Below are 24,117 nucleotides of genomic sequence, written 5' to 3'. Positions count from 1 at the left end.
TTAATTCAAAATCAAAATGAGTTTGTTTTTTCTACTTAAAGCACGCTGTAGCATTTAAACTTTTATCTCTATATTCAAATGCTGCTTAACGTTAGAAATGTAATGGAATTTCTATATTAAAGTTTCTTCAAATATTTTACTATTAAATACAGATTTAATTACTATTTATTCTTAGAATATAGATACATTAAATGTAACATATTCATTAATGAATATATTAATTGCAATGCTTGATTAATAAAAAAATGAATGCTTTTAAATAATAACTAAATTTTGTTGTTTTAAAAGATTAGTTTCTAAATTCGAAATTTCTAGGTTTTATGCTTTCTAGTTTCGTTAAACACTGTTTTGAAAAGCCATGAAACGATGAACGGTTTTAGGTAAACATATATTTCCTTTCTCAAATGTTGCAATGAGTAAAAGATTGAGCTATGCGGATATAGTTTATGACTTTTAGCTGAATCAATATATTCTTGTCCTTCGTTGTAACGTGAATAAATATTGTTCTTTCACTTACTAAGTTTTGTTTCAAGAGTTAATGATAATTATTAATTTTCGGTATAAAATATGCCTTCTAGAAATTGTAATTTTTTTTTCTTTATAAATTAGGTTTTTGCTTGTTTGAATACATTTCACTTTTCTTTTCCCCCAATTCCGTTGCCTAAATAAATACAAAATTTCCTAATCGAAAAAAAAAAAAAAAAAAAAACTGTTTGCTTAATCGAACACAAAATTTCCAATGCAACTTAACAAGAGCCACTTTAGTTGTCTAAATGAAATCCAAATATCCTATACAATAAAAGAATGCATGAGCACAAAATTTACAATGCAGCAAAACAGAGTCCTGGTGACTCGGTGGATAGAGCGTTCGCCTTCCAATGAGGAAAACCGGATTCGAATCCCAGCAATAGCTAATCGATACGAATTCTGCACCCGGCTCGAACCGACCACAGTGCTAGCGTAAAATATCCACAGCGGTAGACGGATCATAGGTTAGAGTCCCTTTGCCGTGAGGCTAACCATGAGAGATTTTCGTGGTTTTCCTCTCCATGGAACTCAACTAAACTAGTTCCATCAAAAAGTCCTCCACGAAGGCGAGTTTCTCCCTTATACTTGATCCAGTAGTTCTCTTGTCTTCTGGATTGGGTTCAAAATTACAAAGCTAAGGAGTTGAACATTGATAGTTGAAACCCAAAATTGGGTCGGCTATTCAACGACGGTTATAAAATAAAAAATGCAGCATAACAGAACTCAATTTTGTCAATTTTTATGCAAAAAAAGGGGAAAAAATCAATATTGTTAACTAAACAAACACAAAAAATTTCTTGTGGAAGAAAACGTAATCCAATTTTGTTACATAAATAAACTCCGAATTTCTTATACAACAAAAAGAAATCCTATATTTTGCATGAATTGATCTCTAAGGGATTCAGTTTTGTTGTTTGATTTAGATCAAAATGCTACTCAATGTATTCAACAATAAACTAAGTTATCATTCAACAAGAAGTAACGAATACTGATATCGTCTTATTCCAAATTTGGATTATTAAGAAAGGGTTTTAATGAAAAGACAAGTAAAGATAGAAGCTATGTGATTAGAAACAGAAGTTTAATGTATGGCATATGTCTGTAAACACTTATAAATGACGCCAACTTCCTACCTATTTTTTTTTTCTGAACAGAAGAAATCAGATTTTGCTTATAACAAATTACTTCCAGTTGGCGGCCATATTTATAACTGTTCCCCCAAAATCCCGTTGTGGGTGGTTAACTTCTTCATCCTTTCTTTGGTTTTAAGATTCTCCTTCAAAATGCAGAAAAATGTCTATATGTTTTTTCCCCTCAACAGGAAGTAAGGGGTAGAAGGTGACTTTCTAATATGAGAGATGAACAAAAAGGAGGGTATCTTGTAAACGCATTAATTAGATACGGAAGTAAAACAGCATCCGAAACCCATCTTCCGTCTCCTATTGCCACACCTGAAAGTAGTCGGCTATATCTTGAGATTTGATATTCTCCTTTTGCTACTCAAAGAATAATTTTGCTTGAAAAAACTGAATGGCTATAATTACCTAAATATAGCAGGTCTTAAGGGAGGAAGTGCGTGGAATTATACCAAAAAAAAAAAAAAAAAAAAAAACTATATATTTTTTAAAAAATTTTATTAATCTTTTGAAAGTTTTTAGTGTAATATTTTGTTAGTTCTTACTTTCGCTATAATTTGAGATCGATCTTCTACGATCGGTACAAAATTTTCATTTTTTTACATTTTTTTTGTGATGAAATTGTCAGTATAAAACTACTCAAGAATATAAATCTTAAATATTGCTCATGTATCTAACAACTAACTAAAGCATAGCAATTTTTTAAGAAAAAATATCGCACCAGCTTTTAGGCGATTTACACTAAATCAAAAATTTTCAAACGGTCGGGACTAATATTAAACTAAAGCTATTCAACGCATTAACTTCCTTTATATTGGAAATTAGAAACTGTTGCCGATAAAGTAATAAAAAAAATTTTTTTATTGTTTTTTAAGGTCAAAATATTTAAAAAAAAATCAAAAATTACACGTTTTTGTTCAAAAGGGGGAAATTTTGTCGAGCAATTTGCTTATAATAATTTTATTTACTGAAAAATTGGACAGCAGACTTTTTTCTTTTTTTCTTGTAGTACTTTGTAATTAAAATAGAAAGAATTATGGCTTATATGGAATTATAAGCTAAAAAAAATCGCGCTATTTTTTTTTTCATTTTTTAATAATATTTAATTGTAATAACTCTTTTTAGATATCCAATAATTTTTAAGGATGATGAATATTCGAATTAAAAATTTTATCATTTCCTTTAGAAAATATGAAAATAAATTTTTTATATAAACGCTACTAGAAATTAATTACTCGCATATAAGCTTGTTTATCGTATCTACTTGGCAGATGTTTTCACTATTTTTTTATTATTAAAGTAACAATAACTTCGTCCGATTGTCAAAAAAGTCAGAAATAGAAACTCCCCACAATATGCCGAATGAAATGTAAATAAAAATTCGAATATTCGATTGTCGGAATGTGTCTACCTCTTGACTTGCCGGACAAAAAGCAAGGACAAATCACACACACACACACCTGCTGCACCCAACTTCTTTTCCCGTCTTCCTTCCTTTCCTTTCTTCCTTTTTTATGTTTACATCCTTACTGATATACAGACAGGTTATGAAAATAATAAATGTGGAAGATAAAAAAAATATATATAAAAAAAAAGTCATGCCCTATGTGTGTAGGCGTCGGCGACAGGGGATTTCATGCCATTGTGCGTAGGATTACGGAGTCTCAGCTGGCTTGCCACAGAGCATGCCGCCACATGTCAAAGATCACCTAATTTTGGGTTTTTGGCTAATATCTATTCATGATTGGCATCCTAACCATCCATTGTCTTTGGCACTTATCTGCTGTCGTAAAGCGGTCGTGGCGAACTCCTGAAGTTCATCGATTTATTTATATTTTGACCGTGCAAAAATACTAGTTTTTAAATATATTGTATAAAATATTTTTTTGTAAAAAAATAATTGTTTTATTTTATTTATTTGTGTGCGCATTCAGAATTTTTTGATGAGTTTTTTTAAACCTGTTTTTAAGCTTTTAGTGCTGGTTATCATCGCGATATATATCATCATGAAATATTGATATTGAATGATACAGGCGATATCTTTACAATTTTACGAATCTTTCTTTACATTGGACAATAATTTTGCCAACTAGATAAAGAAAAAGCCTTTTTTAAAAAAATTTTTTAAAAAAAGTAAGCATAACTGCCACATTTACGGAAACTATCGCAATACATTCGTATTCGAATTACAATATATATTGTGTGTACTTTTAGTGTTGCAATATATTCATTAATTTTATAAACTTAGAATATTTTTCGTTTGTTATTGTAATATTTTTTTCCCTTATGAACTCTTTTTATCGAAATTGTAGTAAGAAAAGAGGAAAATGTTTTCCATGTTGGCATGCTATAGAAATTTATTCAACTATTAATGAATTATTTTATTCTCAATTTGCTTCGTATGACTAAAGTTTAGGCCTCTTAAATATCAATTTTAAGATAAAAAAGTAAATTTGTAACATAATAGAATTGGCACTTAAGTAACATATAATTACTTACTTAGTAGCATATAATTACTTACTGAAAAAAAATCATCACAGCATGGTGGTCAGAGAGCTGACCTCAAGTCAGAAAGGTCCCTCGTTCAAATCCCGGATAAGGAATGGATGTTCTTCTCTGTACCTCTTTTTTGTACTATCTGCCCTTCTTTTTGTGGGTGGACCTACTATGGTGTCCCTAAGAGGGTGGGCATCGGAGGAAAAAAAACTTGTAAAAGTACTGTTGTAAAATTTATTTTATAATTAAATCTGCAGTTATCTAGAAAATAAATATTTTATCATTTAATTATTATTAAATTAATATAATTTAGTATTAAAAAGTAAACGAATATTCCTTTACGATATTTCTTTTCTGTTACAGTATCTTTTTTTTTTTATTTCTGTAAAATGTATAAAGTTTGATTAACACATAAAATATAACAATTTAAAATTTATTTCAGAAGTATGTACATTAAAAATAAAAATTTATTTGAAGCGCTGCAATTCATCTACATTTTTTTAACAGAACAAACCTCCTTATTTGAATTATTTTTATTCGAAATAAATGACTGTATAATCTAGCAGCATCCCATTCTCCCTTCTTACCCCCCTCCCACTTCTTGGTGAGGCAAATCAAAGTTGGTCATATGTTATAGCTAGTAAAGCAAGAAAAGCTTGCCCCCGTGCACCCTATAATATGCATTGTCTCCTCGCCCGCGAAGGAAAAAAAAGTCTCCTTTTTCTTGCTTTTCGGACAGCTGCCGTTGTGTGTGGTGTTCCCCCCTCCCTCTGTGCAACAACTGGCCGTCTTATCTCCATCCCCCACCCCTCTAATAACCAGGTGAGGAAGGGATCTCCTCCAGGTGGTAGCAGCGGTAGTATGGCACGCGTCCTGCATGTTGCACACGCGTATGTACGCACGCAGCATGGATTGGTTGTTGTGTCCTATAGTTTGGCACCCGTTAGTAGCCCCCAGTGATTGTTGTTTGCTCTTTGCACAACTTGGTGATCTCGTTCATCTATCTCCTCCCTAGAAAATTGCTTCATTTGCGATCTATAATTTTTTTTTCCTTCTTTTTTCTTTTACCTCTCTCCCTTCTATCTTTGTCCCGTTTCTGATCATTCAGAGATTTAATAGTAAAATAAAATTGTTAGGAAATTTTATTCGTTCTTAAAAGCTTAAAAGGATGGGTGTACTGCTTCAAAAATCTTTAAAGAAGAAAAAAAAAAGACATTTGAGGTGTAATGCAAGGTATTTTAATACTTTGCATTACATTACTGCATCCTTTTTTTTTTTTACTCGATTTCAATACGCATTTTTTTCCCTTTATTTTTTTAACAATTAGTGTGGATTTCCAACTTTCTCTCCGAAATTAATGCTTAGATTAAGTGAATTGCAGTAAATTAGATGTAATAGGGGAATTAAATTACGAAATTTTATTCGTTCTTGAATTATGTGTTTGTTTTATTAAGTATAAAAAAGGGAGGTATTTTTTATACGTTTGATATAAAATGCAAGTTACCCAAAACCTTTTATTTAACCTTATTTTAGTACACATTCTTTTTATGAAGGTTTTATTTTTTTATCTTGAAATGTAGATTTTTTTAAACCTTATTTCTAAAAATGAGCGATTTTAAGTAAATTAGCATTACAATAGGTATAAAGAATAAGAATTCTTTTTATAATAAAGAATTATTTTAATTATGTCTCGTTGAAACCTATACTCTTTAAAATGAAAATAATCAGGAATGGCAATCGTCAATTTGGTTGACAATAGCTTGAAATCTAATTTTAATGAAATAGAATTGATGATTTACCTTTTATTTACCTACTTTTATTCCATAATAGAACTTGGTGTAATTTTTATACGACATTTCGAAGCTTGTTGATATTTCTCACTAATCATTGAATATTTCTGTGGTCTAAGTAATGTTAAAAAGTTTTGCAATGCAGCATGATTTTATTATTTACATAGACCAACAGGATGGATAGAAATTCGCTTTGAACAAAATTGAGAGGAACCACTTTCTTTTCGGGAACTATCCAGTTATGAATATCCGCCATATGCATTCGATTCGCTTTTGCACCTGCCTTTCTGGATGCATGGTTTCTAGGAATGTGCAAACTTGACTTTTGCATGCTTGCAAATTCTCATTGTTAACGCTTCATGAAACTAAAGAATATTTTAGAGCCAACATATGTTTTTAATTGGTACTCAAATGGAAAAAGTTCTCAGGAATTAAATCTCTTAAGTTTTTCTCACGCCCATGCCAGTTTTTTTTTATTATTACTATAAAAATAATGTCCGTGAAAAGTACGTAGGGATGACCATGATAGGTGCGTGGGCGGTGTTTAGAGACCAAAGGTTACTGACTCAGTCTCAGCTTCAATGGAAAGGAAATGCGGCGTTTCCTATTTCCTCTCTACCTGACGCTATCTACCTACATATATGTGGCGCGGACACCTGCTGACTGTCCACTCTATGAACTGGACATATTAGAGGCTCTCCACAGTCAAGTGAAAATTATAGCCATGTTTTAGTTCTAATTAAATTGCAATAATTCAAAAATCTGCCAATTTAGAATTTTTTTTAGTTTTTTTTTTTAAAAAATTTGTATGCTAAAAAAACTACCAGTCTTGACCAGGCTAACCATCTTGCTTAGAGGGTTAATTAAAATGCTAACGATTTAGTAAGTAGCAGACCAAACTATAAAAACTTATTTATAATTTACTAACAATACTGTTTAACTACATTGGTGCATTTTTAATCTCCAGGCAGGAATTGATTAAAAGATATTTTAAAAGGCAATGCCCATTCGGATCTAAGAAATCGATTTGTAACAAATTAATTTCCTAATATGCGCATGTGTCACATGATTTTAAATACGTTTAAATCTTCAACACACTTGAGTCCATGTTTCATCCTTCATATTATACCTAAAAATTATTATTTAGTTTGTAATATTTACGTCGCACTAAAGGCCTTTGAGTCTGTGCAAGAATCTCGATCTACTTTTGAGACAATTTTATTTTATTTATTTAATTATTTTTTTGTGAAAATTGGAATTCCTTTCTTATGTTACTTACTTTTTGTTCGAATAAAATTCTTCTAAGTTGCATAGCGTGAATTATGTTTGAATTTAATGATTTTGAAATGTACTTTTTTCCTTCTAAATAAATTCAAAATTTGAACTCTAAACTCTGAAGCCTTCGTTCATTAACTCTTATAGATGCATTGCAGATCGTCGTGAATCTGCAATTTCTTGTTATCTCAAAAACTTTTTTTTTCCATAATTTTTTATTACCATCAATAACCGAAGTGCGTTACTAGAAAAAATTTTAACTTATAAAGATATGTGATTAAAAAAATATTCATAGCCATTATGCGTAAAATTAACATTTTAAAAGATGTATTTCGATGTTAGTCTTATAAAAGATATAACTTCTTGTTATTAGGGTATTGGTATTGTAACGGAGCAATCTCTTATTTCGCTAGTATGTTGTTATAAATGATTATATCCATGTACTTTCTGATTGCTTGTGATTTATTAAAACTGTTTCTTCATGTTGTGCATGTCATTTTAAGAGTTTACTTTCTTAAGAGCCAAGTCTTGAACTTTAAAAACTGTTGCCAATAACGAGGTAGGAATCGAGTTAAAACAAGTGTCAAACATTTTCTTAGAAAATTGGTGCTGCATTTTTTTTTAAATTTATTCATTAATTTTTTTGTTACAAGATACATGTATGAAGTCTCACTGTCGAGGTGTTTTTTATAAGGGATATCCCTGCACCAACCATGCAAATAATCAACCTCGGCATGTATCTCAAATTAGCACCTTTCAAATGGGGGGTATTACCCCACAGGCTCCGGATCAATTGACGTCTAATAAGCAGGAAATAGCGCCAAATTGCCAAGCTCCGTATTTCATAACGCCAATTACGCACATTCTTTTGTATTTGATTATTGTCGCGTGCCATTTTATAGCAACGCACATTTCTATATTAACTGCTACGACACCTGACGTTAATGAACAACCTCTTTTTAATAATAACTGAGTTCTTTATGTGAATGAATAAAGACGAAAACTATACCCTTCAGTTATGGAGGGAACAGATGCTGTAAAACTCCTTTGATGCTTCTGGGAACGAGAGAGAATATTAAATTACTGCGGACAAACAAAAAATAAAATTGACTTTTAAAAGACTTTGCTCTTAATAGCTGAGAGGCACGCACTTTGGCCTGGGCCATGATGGCCAGCAAACTGAATCGGTGACTACCCACTTGGAAATCCTCAGTAATTAGTACAGACGTTGCTTTATTTAATAGCCCTTGACCAGCTGTTCTCTTAATATATATATATCGGAATGGCACTTTCTGTATGTCACAGTAGAGACAGGCAGCAAAATAAAACTTGTTTTAAAGCTTTTGGAAAAAATGTTCCCCGTGATCTATCCATCTATTCTAGAGATGTTTTTTTTTTTTTTTTAATATTAGATTGTGTAGTGTGAAAATAAAAACCTGTTAAAGTGCATCAGAGCGTGGACGGGTGTTTTCATTATGATAGATACTTGGAAGTTAATTCAGTTCAGGATGCTGCAACGCTGGTATCTTCCAGACTTGTTGATACAGTTTGGAAATTATTGTCGCGTAGTTTCGCTCTGTGTTTGAAAAATTGTAAGCGCCACCACTGTTTTGGGTGTCCAATTTTAATCTCGTTTGGTTGCAAAAAATTATTAGATTTTGAGACGTAAAATTGCGAAGTTAGGTTGAAAAATGTACTAGGAGCACAATTAAAAGAAGAAAAAAAAGAACATTCGTGAAGTAGTATGGGAATTATTAATTATTAAGCTTGTCATAAAAAATACCACTCTTCAAACCACAGAAATGCAACTATAGAGGAACACGTTTTTTTCCTGCTTTTCTTTTTACATTGCATTTTTTTTCTGTGTTAAAACTCTAAGACTAAAAAAGGGTATTGAAAACTCTAGGGGGTATATTACAACAATAAAAAATTAAGATTCGTTAATTAGTTCGAGGATTATGAACTGTTAAATTTGTACTAAAGAATACCCGGCGAGTGGTGATTAGCGAAGTCTCCTATTATTCTGGAAGATTCAGTACTTTTCAGTTTTTGGAGTTTTAATTTGATAACAATTTTCAGTACGCGCTTTGCATCATAAGTTTGATATATCTGTAAGGTTTGTATGAAGTAAAACCAGCTTTAATTGAAATGAGATTATTGGGCAGAAAATGATTGCACATTCCAGTTTTAGAAATTCTATAGCAGATGTGGAGAAAGAAAAAAAATTATTATCCAAACTTTTTTGCTGATAAACCAAACTTAAAATTTGGTAATTTTTTCCTCTTTGTAATTTAAAAGAATAAAGAATTTTGGTATAAATGCTATGCATTGTTTCAACACGTGAAAAAGAAATCGAGGATAAGGGCTTGCTTGTAATCATTTATTTATAAGTTAATATTCTAAAAACTCGAGGGTATAATGAAGAAAAAAAAACCTTCCCTGGAGCGTAAAATCACGACTCCCGCCCCCTCATATTGAAAGCTGCAATTTCAGAGCTTAAAGCCAAACTTGACTTAGGGGTCAAATCGTTTTAACATCTATAGTTATAACGATCATCACTCTTTTCTGAATTAACTTGGCGATTTAACAAGAGCGTGGGGGCAGAGAGAGAGAATAATCGCATTCTCCAATGATTTTTATACATTAGCTGTACTTTAATGACCTTTTATTTTGGCTGTTTGAGAACAGATGTTCGCCAAGCATAACTAAAATTTTTTATTGCTGCATCCAACCTCATCTATAAGTTTTATGTATTGGCGAATTGTTCTAAATGAGTTTATGAGATCCTGTTTGAGAGTTGATTTATGAAGCGATATTTCCGTAATTATCTGCTGCCAAAAGCACATTTATAATATGCCTGAAAGTTTTGCTACGTAAATTATCTTTATGTCGAAAAGTGTGATTTAAATATTCATTCTTAAATTCATTGATTCCTGTAACATGTTATAGACGGAGTCCAGTTATGCTCAATTGATCGAAAATATGAAGATTTGAAAATTGAACTAAATAAATAAAAAATTATGATACATAATTAAATAAAAAGTTAAAAAATTTTCCAAAACATATTTTAATTTCTCAGAAATTCATACACTCTAAATTTCCAAAAATACATTTTGTTAGTAATAAAAGCTTTAACAAATTTTATATTTTATAACCGTCGTTGAACAGCCGACCTAATTTTTGGGTTTACGACTAGTATTGTTCAACTCCATAGACTTGTAATTTTGAACCCAACTCTAGTCTAGTTACAAATCTAAGTTAATTTAATTAAAAAAATGGGGATTTAAAATTATTCCTAGAATACAGATGTGAAAAAAATCCTCTATTATTCGCTGTATAATTTTGGGACAATGTATTTAAAAGACTGAATAATGTAACAATGTATTTATCTTAACAATGTTATCTTAAAAATGTATTTCTCCGATTTGATTTTGAGGTTTTCATTCAGTAATGGCTGTACGCAAAAAACAGAAGCGATGAAGTGGCCTGAAATTATTCAGGCCAGCCTGATTACATTCATAAATGATAATATTCATATTTTTTTAAAATATAGAAAAAAATTTTTTAATCAAGTATTAGTTTAAATTGTAAAAAGTGATATGTTGAATCTATTTTCAAGCAAACATTTAAAAATTTTATATTCGAGTTATTTTCTATTAATTATTTACTTTTATTATTATTATTATTTGCCGAAATAGGGCACGGAAAGTACTAGGAGGTTTCAGTTTACATATCTGTTATTTTCAAGCTATAAATTATAATTTAATTATTTCTACATTTTTAAAGAAACATTTTGCAGTTTCAAAACTTTTTTCATTATTTAATTGATCCATGTAGTTATTAATATCCTAACAGTAGCTCTGATTGCGAGCTTTTTTAAACGTCTCAATTGTTATTGGTGATTTTTTTTAGTGTTGTCAAAATACTGTTACTTATTTAATCACCAATATTTGGATTTCATAATTTTTTTTTTTGGAAAAAAAAAAGCTCTTTTAGAATGGTATTAGAAAGCAGAAAATTACATAACGAATTATTTTCAATTAATTTTCTGTGTAAAATATTTTATGACTAGATGTGCTAATGAACTTTTAATTAGCGTATTATAATCAGTAATTATACTCCTTTCTACATAAATATTATTTTTTGTGTGGTTACACTTTGCTTTTTTCTCCTAGGTGCTTGTTCATCACGTTCCACGCCAAGGCCCAGACCCCCTCCTCAACCTACGATGAGGCCGAATATTACATTCCAAACCTATGCTTGTCCTGAGGCCTATGCCAAGTGGTATTGCTTAAATGGAGCCACGTGCTTCTCTGTTAAAATAGGAGAATCCATCTTGTACAATTGCGAGTGAGTATATTCAGTAGTGCTTGTTAATTAATCAAGCTTTGTTATTAATGAATACTCTTCAAATAAATAACGTTTTCTTTATGCCTAAATTTCATTTTTACTCTTTTCAGATGTGCAGATGGCTATGTTGGCCAAAGATGTGAATTTAAAGATTTAGAAGGTTCTTATCTAGGTATGTATTTATTCTTAGCATGTAATTTTATTGTAATATATACAATGCAATTTAATGTTATTGCTAAATTTGATTGAAATGGAAGCATTTAGTTATCAGTTATCCGTCACAAATGAAAGTGGATTTTTTAAAAAATATGAAATATATTTTAGTAGTTAAACAGGGTGCGTAGAGTTTTTGAAAGATGCTTATTTTTTATTTACGTTTTAGTAAAAAGTGCTTAATTTTCTATCTTTTAAAAGGATATTTTTTTCTTTGCTGTATCCATTGTCATTCTAAATTACAAAAAATGCATGATTTTCACAATTTTCTCTGCGATATTTATCAGAAACTAGTTATATTATCATGATTATGTAAAGCTTTTGAAAATATTGCTAAATTTTATTGATTTTGTGGTTATAAATTAAGAACTTTAAAGGATAGAAAAAAATAATTTTTATTACCGCACAGATCCTAATTATGATTTTTTTTTTAAAAGTGATTAAAAATATTTTTTGAGTGCTTAAAAAGTACTTTAAAGGTGCTTATTTTTTGTTAAAAAATCTAGCTGCGCTCCCTGTTAAAGTGAATTTTTTTTTCCCCCTCTCTCTCTCTGTAGTATTGGGAGAAAGTTTTTTTTTTTTTTTTTGAAAATGAGTTATGGTCAAACTTGGTACTTTCACACGGTATATTTTATTTATAAAACTGATAAGCATAAATATTATTCATTATACAAATTCCTGGTCTCAACCTGAATTTAAAATGGGGAACAGTTTCATAAAAATTGTCTTTGAAATTACTATAGTTAATTAAAATTCATTATTAAAAAAAATATGGTGCCAAAGTTTTTAAAAAAAAAATGGCTAAGTAGAATGGTTATTAATAAAATAGAAGTGTGCAAATTAGCTAGATCATAGATAGGAAGTTTATCCACCTAAAATTTCGCAATTCAAACTTGGATCAAGAACCATAGGTTGGAAACCTATTGCCTAGGATTTGAAACCATAAGAAATAATTAAGACTTCCCACCAAAAAAAAAAAATTAATTCTTAAATCTCAGCAACTTTTTTTTCCAGCAGAATTGTTTCCTAGAAATTTATTAGGGGGACCGGAAAGTAATGTCGTTTCGGTGCATTTGATATTTGTTATTAAGATTTTATTTTTAATCAATAATATATTTACCCTCGATAGCAACAACCTTAAAATGCCGGATCAGAAAAAAAAAATTAATTGGTTTTCATGACTAACGAATATTTAATGCCTCTGAAATGGCATTACTTTTCTGCTCCTTGAAGGGCTTTATTTTTAGAATGTCCGAATTTTCTGAAATTTAATTGATGAGAATATATATCTTTTTTTTTCAGCATCCAGGCAACAAGTTATGATAGAAACTGCTAGCATCGCTGGTGGAATTACTCTTCTTATAATAATATTAGTGGTTGTCTGTGTTGCAGTATATGTTCATATCAAGTAAGTTCACTAACAATTCTTGAGATATTTTGTATAATATAATCTCAAATTTATTATTCAGAGTATTTTATGTAGTGTCTAACATGTATTTCAGACATTATAAAGCTGCTGTTATTAGTTAAAAATATCAATAGATATATAGTGTGAAATTTTTTTTCAATTTACTTTGAATTTAAATTTTTTCATGAATAGGATTATCGATTTGAATATTGTGTATTAATTAGTAAAATTATTCTAGATGAAAAATTATATAATTCTGAAACATAATTATTTTGTGATATTATAGAGGCGCCATTTAATTGTAAATGGATAGTTATTGTTTGTTTTTTGTATATAGTTATTATGATCATAAATCGATTCTTTCAATTTTAAAATTTCATGGTATTTTTATGAAAGTATTTGTGAAGTTTTGATAACATTTAAAGGTTTTAGTATTTTTTTAAACAACAAATTTTATTTGTTTCCCTTTTAATCAATTCACTTCAAATTTAAGTTGATAGTTATTCTTTCAGTGCAAGAAAAAAATTGGAAAATGAAAATTTAAAAAGAAAAAGAACTTATAAGATATTTTTAATTTTCAATGTTTCCAAAATATAACACTACTTTAGTTCCCGTTCATAAAATCACCAGTAATTTATAGTATATTTTGCATAGATTACATTCTCTGCCTATAATGCCAATGAACTGGGAAATTTATTTTTGATCAATCTCAAATATAGGCAAATCTTTAATTGATAAAAATTTTAATCATAGTCAAATAAAATTAAATTTAAAGATATTCTATCTATATATTTTTTAAAGAGCATTATAGTATTTCTTACCTATTTTTATTCATTTATATACAAAGCAGATTTTACAATTTGTATTTTTTTTTCCCTCCATAGAAAGAAGAGAAAAGAACAAATGCATCCTGTAACTCCAGTCTCCCAAGCATATGAACCTTTTAGTGCCTTTAGAGAGTCTGATAGTCATATTGAAGACAAAACTATAAATTTACACGTATGTCTATATTTATTTTCATTTTGTTACTTAGTTTTTAAATTTGCGTTATAAATATCGATTTTCACCATTTATCATTTGACTCTGAATTCAATTCAGGATAAATCTTGGTAGTTTTCCTTCAAACAGAATTTGTTTATTCCATCCATTGCTTTCCTTTAAAAAATAATTGATTTACTTCATTGGTTTCCTTTAAAAAATAATTGATTTGGTTTTCATTTGCTTTCCTTAAAAAAATAATTGAATTACTCCATCTATTGCTTCCCTTAAAAAAAAGTAATAATTGATTATTGGTTTCCTTAAAAGAGACTTGATTTGGTTTACTCCGTCCCATTGCTTTCCTTAAAAAAATAATTGATTTACTCCATTGGTTTCCTTCAAAGAGACTTGATTTGGTTTACTCCATTACTCCTTAAAAAAAATTTTTTTTTGTTGCTCCATTTGTTTTCTTCAAAGAAAACTGCTTTACTCCATGTTAAATTATGAAACTGGGTTTACAAAAAATTTTTTAGAATAAATTTGTTTAATTGCACAGTAGAAAACTTCAACTTTTTTTTTTACAAATGTTTTAATTGAATCAATTCTCTGGCCATATAAATTATATACTTTGTAGTAAATAAAAACCATTCAGTGATATGTACATAAAGTCAAATCTTCTGTTCTTTATTTTTAAATGAGCAGGATTTGTAGTTGTCCCGATAAAAAATATTCTATCCTTTTTTGGCCTGATGTTTAGTATTTTATCCAAAAATTCCTGATTTTTTTTATAGAACATACCGATTTGAGAAAAGCACTCAATTTTAAACATTTTATTATGTAAATAATATTAATAACTTTAATTTTATACTTAAAATGATATATAATTATTGAATGTTTGTTAAGCCCTATACATTGATTTGTTCTTGAATCAATAAGAAATTCACAAGCACTGTTTTTTATTTGATTATTGCAGTATGTGCATTTGTTAAATTATTACATTTCTTTTCCAGGATCCAGAATGTGGGCACGGAGAAAGGCACCACGTCGGAGCCACAGTTCACTCTGCATCGAGCAGAGCGAGGACTTCACTGTGACAACCTAATAAATAATAATTGTGCGAACTTATTTATGCAAATTCAGTTATAAATTGTGGCAAAGTGTTACGAGAGGTATGTACCGAAATCGAAAAGTATGTTTCTGCCCATTATACATCTTGCCCATTGTGGTTGGAGTCCGATCCAAATGGATGAGCAGCTAGTCCTAAATTGGAAAACTCGTTTCCGAGTGAAACTAACTGAGGAAAGGATGCAGAGCATCTATCAGTCTGTACTTAAACCCCTTCTCTTGACTTGCAAAAAGAGAATTTTCAGGAAAATAATGTTTGTTGTATTGCCTCGGAATTATTCTTCTGCTATAATGAGCTTCTAAACTTTCTGGAATCTATTTTGTGTGATGCTACTGATGCTTTATACATATATTTTGATTGATGTTTGGGATTGCTCTTAACACTATCTTTGGCTTGTTCATTTATTTTTTTCTTTTCAAATATGATTCCATATAAGTGAAGTTTTTTTTAAAAATGATATTTTAAATATTTTATCCTCAAATAGAACTTACAAGTCTCGAATTTTGTCGCTTATTCAGATTCTGCAGTCGTTTTAAGTCTAAACATTTCATGAGAATAGGGTTAATTGAAGAATTATAAATTATTCTTAGTAGCAGATAAATTTGAATTAGTACTTCAAAATGTGCTGTTTTATAATTTAAGACGAAAATAAAATGCCACTTACCTTTTATTAAATGGAAAATAAATTTTACATAAGGGTTTATTTTATAAGACATATAAGAGTTATAATAATACATGGTAGTGGCTCTATTTACAAACCATCGTTAAAAAAATAAATGAACCAAATAAACAGAAAGCATTAAAATAGTACATATTGATGTTTTTTCATCAATTAATAATCTTCTATGTGTAAACTTCACCTAAAGTATATTGAGATTATGCTGGATTTATAGAATACATTGTGGACACACTTTATTTTCTTCTTCAATATTTACAAATTATAATATTACGACTTATATATACCATAAAGTCGCCTGTGATTTTTAATGTATTGTGCATTAATTATATTGTTTATGTGCCTTATAAAGTTTTTGCCAATGCATTTATATCTTTTTTAACTTTTAAAACCATATTAATCTGTTCTAAAGTGTATCAGATTCATGGTATAAACTGAAGTTTCATTTAAAAGAGTTACAAGTTTTGTAAAAATGTTGAATACAATCATCTTCTAATCTAAATATTCTTCATTTGGCAACTATTTAAAAATATACAAGCATGCATTGTGTGGTCTAGATTTTATTTCCTCGCTAAGTTATATGAATTATGCTTGATACCTATTTTTGATGTTTAGTTAGGAAGACAATGGTATTTTTATAAGAAAAAGAATTTATAGATTTTAACAAAATATATATGTAAATTCTACCAGGAGTTTATTAAGAAAAGATTTAAATGTGCAGCTATTCCAATAAATATTTTTTAAGTGTGCAACTTGAGTTTCAATGTGTAGGGTAACATTCCGGAATGCAAAGAATTCCATGAGTTATTACTTTGAATTTCTCTCAGGTATCAGTAATTCCAAATAAGATTAGTAATGTATATTAGCAATTTATCATAATATAATGAATACTATTTCGCTTAAACTTTTTATTGTAATTTATAAGTTGAGAAAAATTAATGCAATTTTAATCAAATTGCTTGATAGCCTAACACTATTATAAATTGGATACTAAGAAATTTATATTCAACTTAGCCTAGTAAGAATAATTATAATGTATAATTATAGTGGTTTTATTAAGAAAAGTACTCAGGAGAAAAAAATTCTAAACATGAAAGTAAATAATTTATGTAAAATTATTTATTTTATTAAGAACTGCACATCTTAAAAAAATATTTTAAAATACATTGAATATTAATTTAGATATGGTGTTACTGTCAAAATAATGGAACATCATTTACATAACTGTAAATTTCTTATTTATAAGTTGCCTATCAATTGCATGAAAGGAAACTTTCTTTTGTCATAGTTTTATTTAAATAAAAAAGAAAGAAATGTTTTGATTTAACTGCAAAATTAAAAGATTACAAAAACAAACAATCAGTTTAATAGTTTATATTTTTGAGAATATCAAAATATTTACATTTTTGAGAAATGATTAGATCTAATATTCTTTTTAACATTTAAAGTTGATCAATAATTTTGGCTTAAATCAATTTAATATTTTTATAGTGTTGATTTTTAATGTAAATATTTTAATTTTTATTAAACAATGCATTTTTCTCTCTTTATAGCAATTTTCATACTGCTATTGCTAAAATAATAATTTTTGAGGGTTGTGATCTATTTTAATTATATTAATAAATTATTTAAAAAAAGTTTCTGGTACTTAGAAAATTGTAACAGAAGTTGTGTTTTATTTAATCTTTTAAAAATAATTATATCATGTTATGGAAACTTTAGCTTTAAATTTGACTGAAACCAAAAGCTGAAAATTATTCGTTAGAAATGTCTAGTTAATTTTATTAAATCAAGAATTTACTTTGATTGTTAGATTCAGTTTTAAATATAATTATTTTACAAGTTCATGAGTATTCGTTCAGTTTGAAAATTTTGTATGTTTATGTACTTTATGATTGACTAGGAGAAACTTATAATAAATAATCCTCTATTTTTTGTAGATATGTACATAAAATATAGAAAAAAAAGTAATGTAGATGATTGTAAAGTTATGAATGGATATTTATTGAAAAAGACTGAGGAAGCATTAATTACTTTTGTTGTATTTAATTCAAATATTTTCTATTTATTGTAAAAAAATCTTTTTACTCAATGTTCATGAAATATTTCTGTTATATATATTTACCAGTTTTTGAAATCGTAAATTTAAATGAACGAAAGAAGAAAAAAAATTATCTAGTTTTTAGTGCTTTCTCACTATTTCAAGTTTTTTTTTTTAAATGTTGTGTTTATAAGGTTAGCACAGTTTCTAAGTAAGTTGTGCTACGATATAAACCTTATTCTAGTTCCTATATCAGTTTGGTTTTTTTTAAATTCAAACTGTAATTTAATGTCAGATATTTTTGATAGGAAGACAAGGGTGAATTAAAAAGTAATTTTCTGTATTTTTTTTTTTTTTAAAGCTTTCTGTAAGTACAGTTCACTGATTTTACTTAAAATAAATTTCTATTTTCTTCTGCAAATGAAATTTTAGCTATTTTTACTTATTTCATTGCGAATATTACTTTTTGATGATAAATTACAAGTTTTAGTAAAGGTTTTATTAAACATCAGTAGTGATTCATTAGAATTTAAGAGCATTTTTATTTATTTCTTCACTTAAATTTTACTGCCGGCTCAGTAAGTAAAGGGTGGATATTACAGAACACCTTGTATAAATAATCTCTCAGTTCAATTATTTTTATTTTATTTTCATTTAAACTAAGAGTAAACTATAATGAAAGCAGCAAATAAATAACAATTCACATTCATTGTGCATGAAACAATATTGATTTGAATACATTTGTTTAATTCCATAAATAATTGCAATTTAATGCAATAAAGTTATTACAGTTAAACTTTAATAATTTTCTAATGCTATTTTTCATTGGACAGGAAAAAAAGATTATTATAACATGCATTTGAGGAAAAGTAAAATCTGTTCTGTGCTTGTATTAAATAGAATATTGTTACTTTTTAATTCACCTTCCCCCCCTAAAATGACTGTTCTTTAAGCTCAGTTGAAATAATCTTTTTATTTGTGTTTTTTTTTTCTTTTTCCTGAATCAAGATGTCTGATTAACTACTAAAAGACTGCATTTTCTTGATACTCATGTGCTGTGGGGAAAAAAATGATCTAGTCGTTTTGCAGTTAGTAGTTCTATTAATGCTTACTTTTTTTCTACTTCCTGTTGCTGCTATTTTATATATGTAAAAAAAAAAAAAATTGTTGAAGTAATTGATTTCAAAACAAGATCAATCCTAGCATTTAAAATTTATAATTTTTTTCTTAATCAATGTAAACCATCTAAATTGTTTTTAAAATTGCATTACATTCTTAATATATTTGATAAATGTTTTTTTTTAAACTTCTTTTTGGTAAATAATATAAAAATAATTAAAAATATATGATTTTCTGAAAAAAATTTCATTTTTATTAACTAATTGTGACATGTTTTTCAATGAAGAAATAATAGGGGAAAAAATTAAAACAATTTTTTTTTTCTTCCGGTAAGCCAGTTGAATTAATTTATTAAAAACTAGTATGAATCATAACTAGCTTGAACAATAATATTTTTTTAGTTTAAGTGGAAATTAAAACGTTCTTGATGAACAAAGCTAGTTAGTTTGATGTCTGAAAATAAACAGGACTGACTTTGAGAAACCAAATGCTTCAAGTTACCGTTTATTTCATTTGGTACATAAGTTAAATGTTATATATATATATAGTGCCTTTTTCTCAGACTATGTCTTCCTTGTGAATATGTACAGTAGCTTCCAAAAAATGAAAACACGGTTCTGTAAATAGCAAATTGAAGGTTGGACTATTTTTTTTTTCTTTGTAATATAAACTTTGAAATACCTCTATGCAAAAGACCAAAGTGTATTTGTATCCTTTAATTTGATGTTTAAGTTATGATTCTTTCTTGAAAATAATTCATTTAATGATTTTTTTTTCCTTTTGGAAAATATTCAATTGTGTGAAAATAAATCATTTCTGAAGTTGTTGATTTGTGTTTGTCTTTTTTTCCCCCTCTATAAGCCATATACATAAAAAAAATAATAAAGTTATCACCTACGAAATAACACTTTTTAGAAAACCTGTTATTTTTACAGTATGTTGCATAGTTTCTGCTATGTTAACATTTTCATAAACAGAGACGAGAATCGCATATCTTATTTAAAATTCTTACAATGATTCCTGTCTGCAGGTATAAATAAGCACATTTTATGAAAAGAAAAATATGTCAATTGTGTTTTGCAAACCAGCAAAAAAAATCTTATTAATAACTGAAATTTTAAAATTTGTTTACAAACAAAACTGAGCAACATCCAGGCGTCTAGAGTAGTTTACAAACTCGTATTTAATAAGATTTGTGGTTTTATAGAATTTTGCAGAAAAAAATTTAGATTGTATTTTTAAACCCTGTATTCATAAAACTCAAAATAAAATTTAATGTCAGATAAGTAAAAAGCACAAGGTATTGTAACTTGTAGTATTGTAACAAGGTACAATCTCTCAGTGACCAATAAAACTTTGATTCTATCAAGATTAAGAAAATTAGTAATAAAAGTTATTTATGTGACAACACAAAAATAAATTAAGTTTTAGAATAACTGCAAATAATTTTTATCATAAACATTCGAAGTAATTAGATTACAAATAAATCCAACAAAATGGTAAACTAAAAAAAACTTACTTATATTATATATATTTGAAACTTTTTTTCATATTGTCGAGTGAAATTAGATGAATTTTATTCATTTTCCTTGTATAGTATTTTGCCGGGAGATCTTATAATGACAATATTTCATAATCGCCCAGTATATTAAGATATAAAATTCTAATCAAATTCTTAATCCTGTCCTGTAATTAAAGCACAGAAAGCATATAAATTATAATGTATTTTTAATATACAATTATAAATACATAAATTTTTTTTATATATAAGAGAATGCATAATTTACAATATAGCCTTAAAATTTAAGACTAGATTTTTTTCTACAGCACTTACAATTGAAGTAAGAGAAGAAAGCTTTAGAGTGTATAAACATCATAAAAAAGTGCTTACTAAAAGATGGCAAATATATTTATATAAAATTATGTACATACATAAGAAAACATCTATTTATATCCATCTAAAACAAAACAAATGAACACAAAGCATTAAAAAAAAAAGCTGTCAGAAGAGGTAATTATCAAAAAGAAGTGTACTCTTTTGTGCTGTTATTAAAATAACATAGGAACGAGGCGGAAAGCACAAGTATAGTAGTTGGCAAGAGAGACGGTCGCTTCAGTACTTCAAGCAAGGACCATCATCAGTACAGAGATACACTCCGTATCTCACAGTACTGATGATGCCTTTTGTTTATAGTACCACAGTGGCTATGTGACTTTCTAATGTATTTATTTATGATTTCTATATTGTTTTTTTGGTATTTTAAAGACATTTTTAAAATAAGCAAGCAATGGCTATTATTACATTTTAACACATTTCGTAAAAATAAAAAAATAGCTGCCAATTTTATAAAAATTTAACACTTAAGAAACAAATTCTATTTAATTCCTTAATTGCTCAATGTCAGTCATGTTTCGTCAATTTTCGTTCTCTTTATTTTTACTTAGTAAATGAAAATTAAAACAATATATAAAGGGCATTGGAGAATATAGTAATTTTCATTGTTGACCTCCAAGGGCTCCTAATTTACATCCTTGCAATTCTCCACTAAGGGTTCTGTAAAGAAGCAAGCATATAAATCTACTAACTCTGCCGGAGTCGTAAAAAAACTGTAAAGGACTCAATATTTAAAAATCATTTTTTGTTTCTTATTCAGGAACTTATAGGGGAACTTTTTAGGGTCAGACAGTTTGAAATATGAAAATTTCTTGAAAACGCCAAAACACTAATGTAAAATTATCCATATAACACAAGACTCAGTATAACACAGTGCCTCATATTTTAAGGTTTGCATTATAACAATCTGGTATATATATTAAAGACTATTTTATTTTATAGAAAACACAAATGTTAATGAAGAGTATGCAAACAGCATTAGGTTTAATTCTATAATAAATTGGAAAGGTAAAAAAAAAATGGCCATTGTTAAAATGAAGTTAAATTTGCAATAAATTGTACCCAATGCAACCTAGCTCTCTTTATAGCTGACAAGTTCGAGTGACATCACAGGAAATTATAGTGAAAGCTCGTAATTTAAAACCACACTTAAGAAACAGTTCTTCATTGTTTATATTGTCATGCAGGGCTGCACATAATTTTAAAAATGAATTATAAATATTAATGAAGAAATCATCAACAAAAACGATGATGCAAATTGTAACGAATACATAAAATTATAATTCAATAAATATCATTATAAAGAAAACAATTCTATAAAAAATATTGAAATAAAAAAAAATATTTTAAAAATAACAAACAATAATTTTGCTGTTATCATTAATGATTATCATGGTTTATAATTAATTAGAAAAATTAATTAAGATATATTAATCATTCAAAATGAATTAATGATAAATAGGAATGGAATAAATTATAATTTGGCTAGATTTAAATCGATTAAAGGGAAAAAGCAGGTTTGAAACACTGATGAAACAATACACTCAGAATTTATCAATAAAATCTCTAAAGCATCAGTGCAAACTCAAAAAAAAATATTTTTTTTTAGACAAAACCTGCATTTTTTAAAATATATGTTTTTAACAAACTAAAAGTTGACTAGAAAATATAAATTTGGTCCATAAAATACGACACAATAAAAAGTACACAACATTCTGACACTCCATTGTGCGATTCAAACATTTTTTGACATTTTATCAAACCACAATGCCATCATACAATAGTTAGACTAAAATATTTAGTTTTAAAAATCACAGGAAGTATTAAAACATAATATATAACACTACAACTAAAAGCTTTTAAATAATTTAAGAACATAAAACTGATCAAGTCTGATAAAAAAAGAAATAAATGCTATTTAACAATTGAAGGGTTTAATTCAATATTTGTCAAGTAAAAGCAAAAGAAGGGAAAGTGAAAAGAAAAAACATCCAAATTAGACTTAAATGTAATTCAGTTCCTGGTTCAAGTTTTAAAAGCGGCTAAAAAAAACATTTATCCATTTCTTTTGCATTTTTGCTGTCTAACTTATTTTTGACGTGTATAAATTACTTATGAGTAGTGTTGCAAGTTAGTCATGATGCAAATTCAATGTTTTTTTTTTCCCTTCGGAATTCCACAAATTTTTAAAAATGCAACGATTCGAGCAAAAATTGCTAAAGTGCAAGAAGTCCCAAACTCTATCAAGTAAGGAGGTCATTTTATCACTTGGAATGTAAATTAATAATGATACTATGCCTTTTTAAGGAGTATTTAATAAAAATACAAAAGAGAAAAAAAAATTAAGTTAGCTATTTCCTAAACTAGAAAACTTATTGAAATGAAGTAATAACACTAGGTATTGTACTAGGCAATGAAATGTTTACATCCCTAGTATTGGAAAAGGTGTTAATGCTAACAAATGAATATTTGATTAACAATGTTATATTCATTTCAATAATTTAACAATACACATAATGATCCGTACTGAAATTCTGTCCCTTTAAATAAAAATAAAAACTAACACTGTATAAACATATAAAATAAAAATTTTCAAATTTTTTTATTCGTGTGTTTTTGTTATTTTTAAAATTGCTTACAAATCTTCAGTGAATTTCAATCCTTTTTAGCACGAAAAACTTGCAACTTCACTTATTAACAAAAAATACCACTTCAAAAAAGTGCACTCGTGTAAATAGTATAACATATTGTGTAAAAATACTATTTTTGAATCTAAGCCCTTCAATATATTTTGGAATAAAAAATTATCACATTAGAAAAAACAATACACTCATGTACACAGTACAATATGTAAAAAACTGCTATTTCTGAATCCAAAACCTTCAATTATACATTTGGAAAAAAATCACACTATGGGAAAAAAGTACACACATGAACAGTACAATATACATAGTTGAGTTGACTAAAATTTTCAATCTTTTAGATACATAATATTCTGTACAAGATAGATTTTCAATTTAACTTTTTTGAAATATTATTAGTTTTCATGAAATTTAGAACATTCTTTGCTTTAAAATGCAGTTGTAA

At 27.9% G+C, this 24,117-nt stretch overlaps 1 protein-coding gene across 4 annotated transcripts in view; it reads left to right on the top strand.

Moving 5' to 3' along the window:
* Window positions 1-17,561, top strand: part of LOC107447537 (uncharacterized) — a 108,302-nt gene extending 90,741 nt beyond the window's left edge. For all 4 annotated transcript variants that reach the window (XM_016062466.4, XM_087168649.1, XM_043052245.3 and 1 more), the window contains 5 exons: window positions 11,401-11,575; window positions 11,686-11,747; window positions 13,091-13,196; window positions 14,081-14,195; window positions 15,185-17,561. In XM_016062466.4, the coding sequence (XP_015917952.1) occupies window positions 11,401-11,575; window positions 11,686-11,747; window positions 13,091-13,196; window positions 14,081-14,195; window positions 15,185-15,268 (542 nt within the window). In that variant the 3' untranslated portion in view covers window positions 15,269-17,561. The remainder of the gene's footprint in view (window positions 1-11,400; window positions 11,576-11,685; window positions 11,748-13,090; window positions 13,197-14,080; window positions 14,196-15,184) is intronic.
* The last annotated feature ends 6,556 nt before the right edge of the window (window positions 17,562-24,117 follow it).

Source organism: Parasteatoda tepidariorum, chromosome 1 (assembly GCF_982258835.1).
Source record: "Parasteatoda tepidariorum strain Cologne lab strain chromosome 1, Ptep-v5.0, whole genome shotgun sequence".
NCBI lineage: Eukaryota > Metazoa > Arthropoda > Arachnida > Araneae > Theridiidae > Parasteatoda > Parasteatoda tepidariorum.
This window is presented reverse-complemented; position numbering and strand designations above follow the sequence as displayed.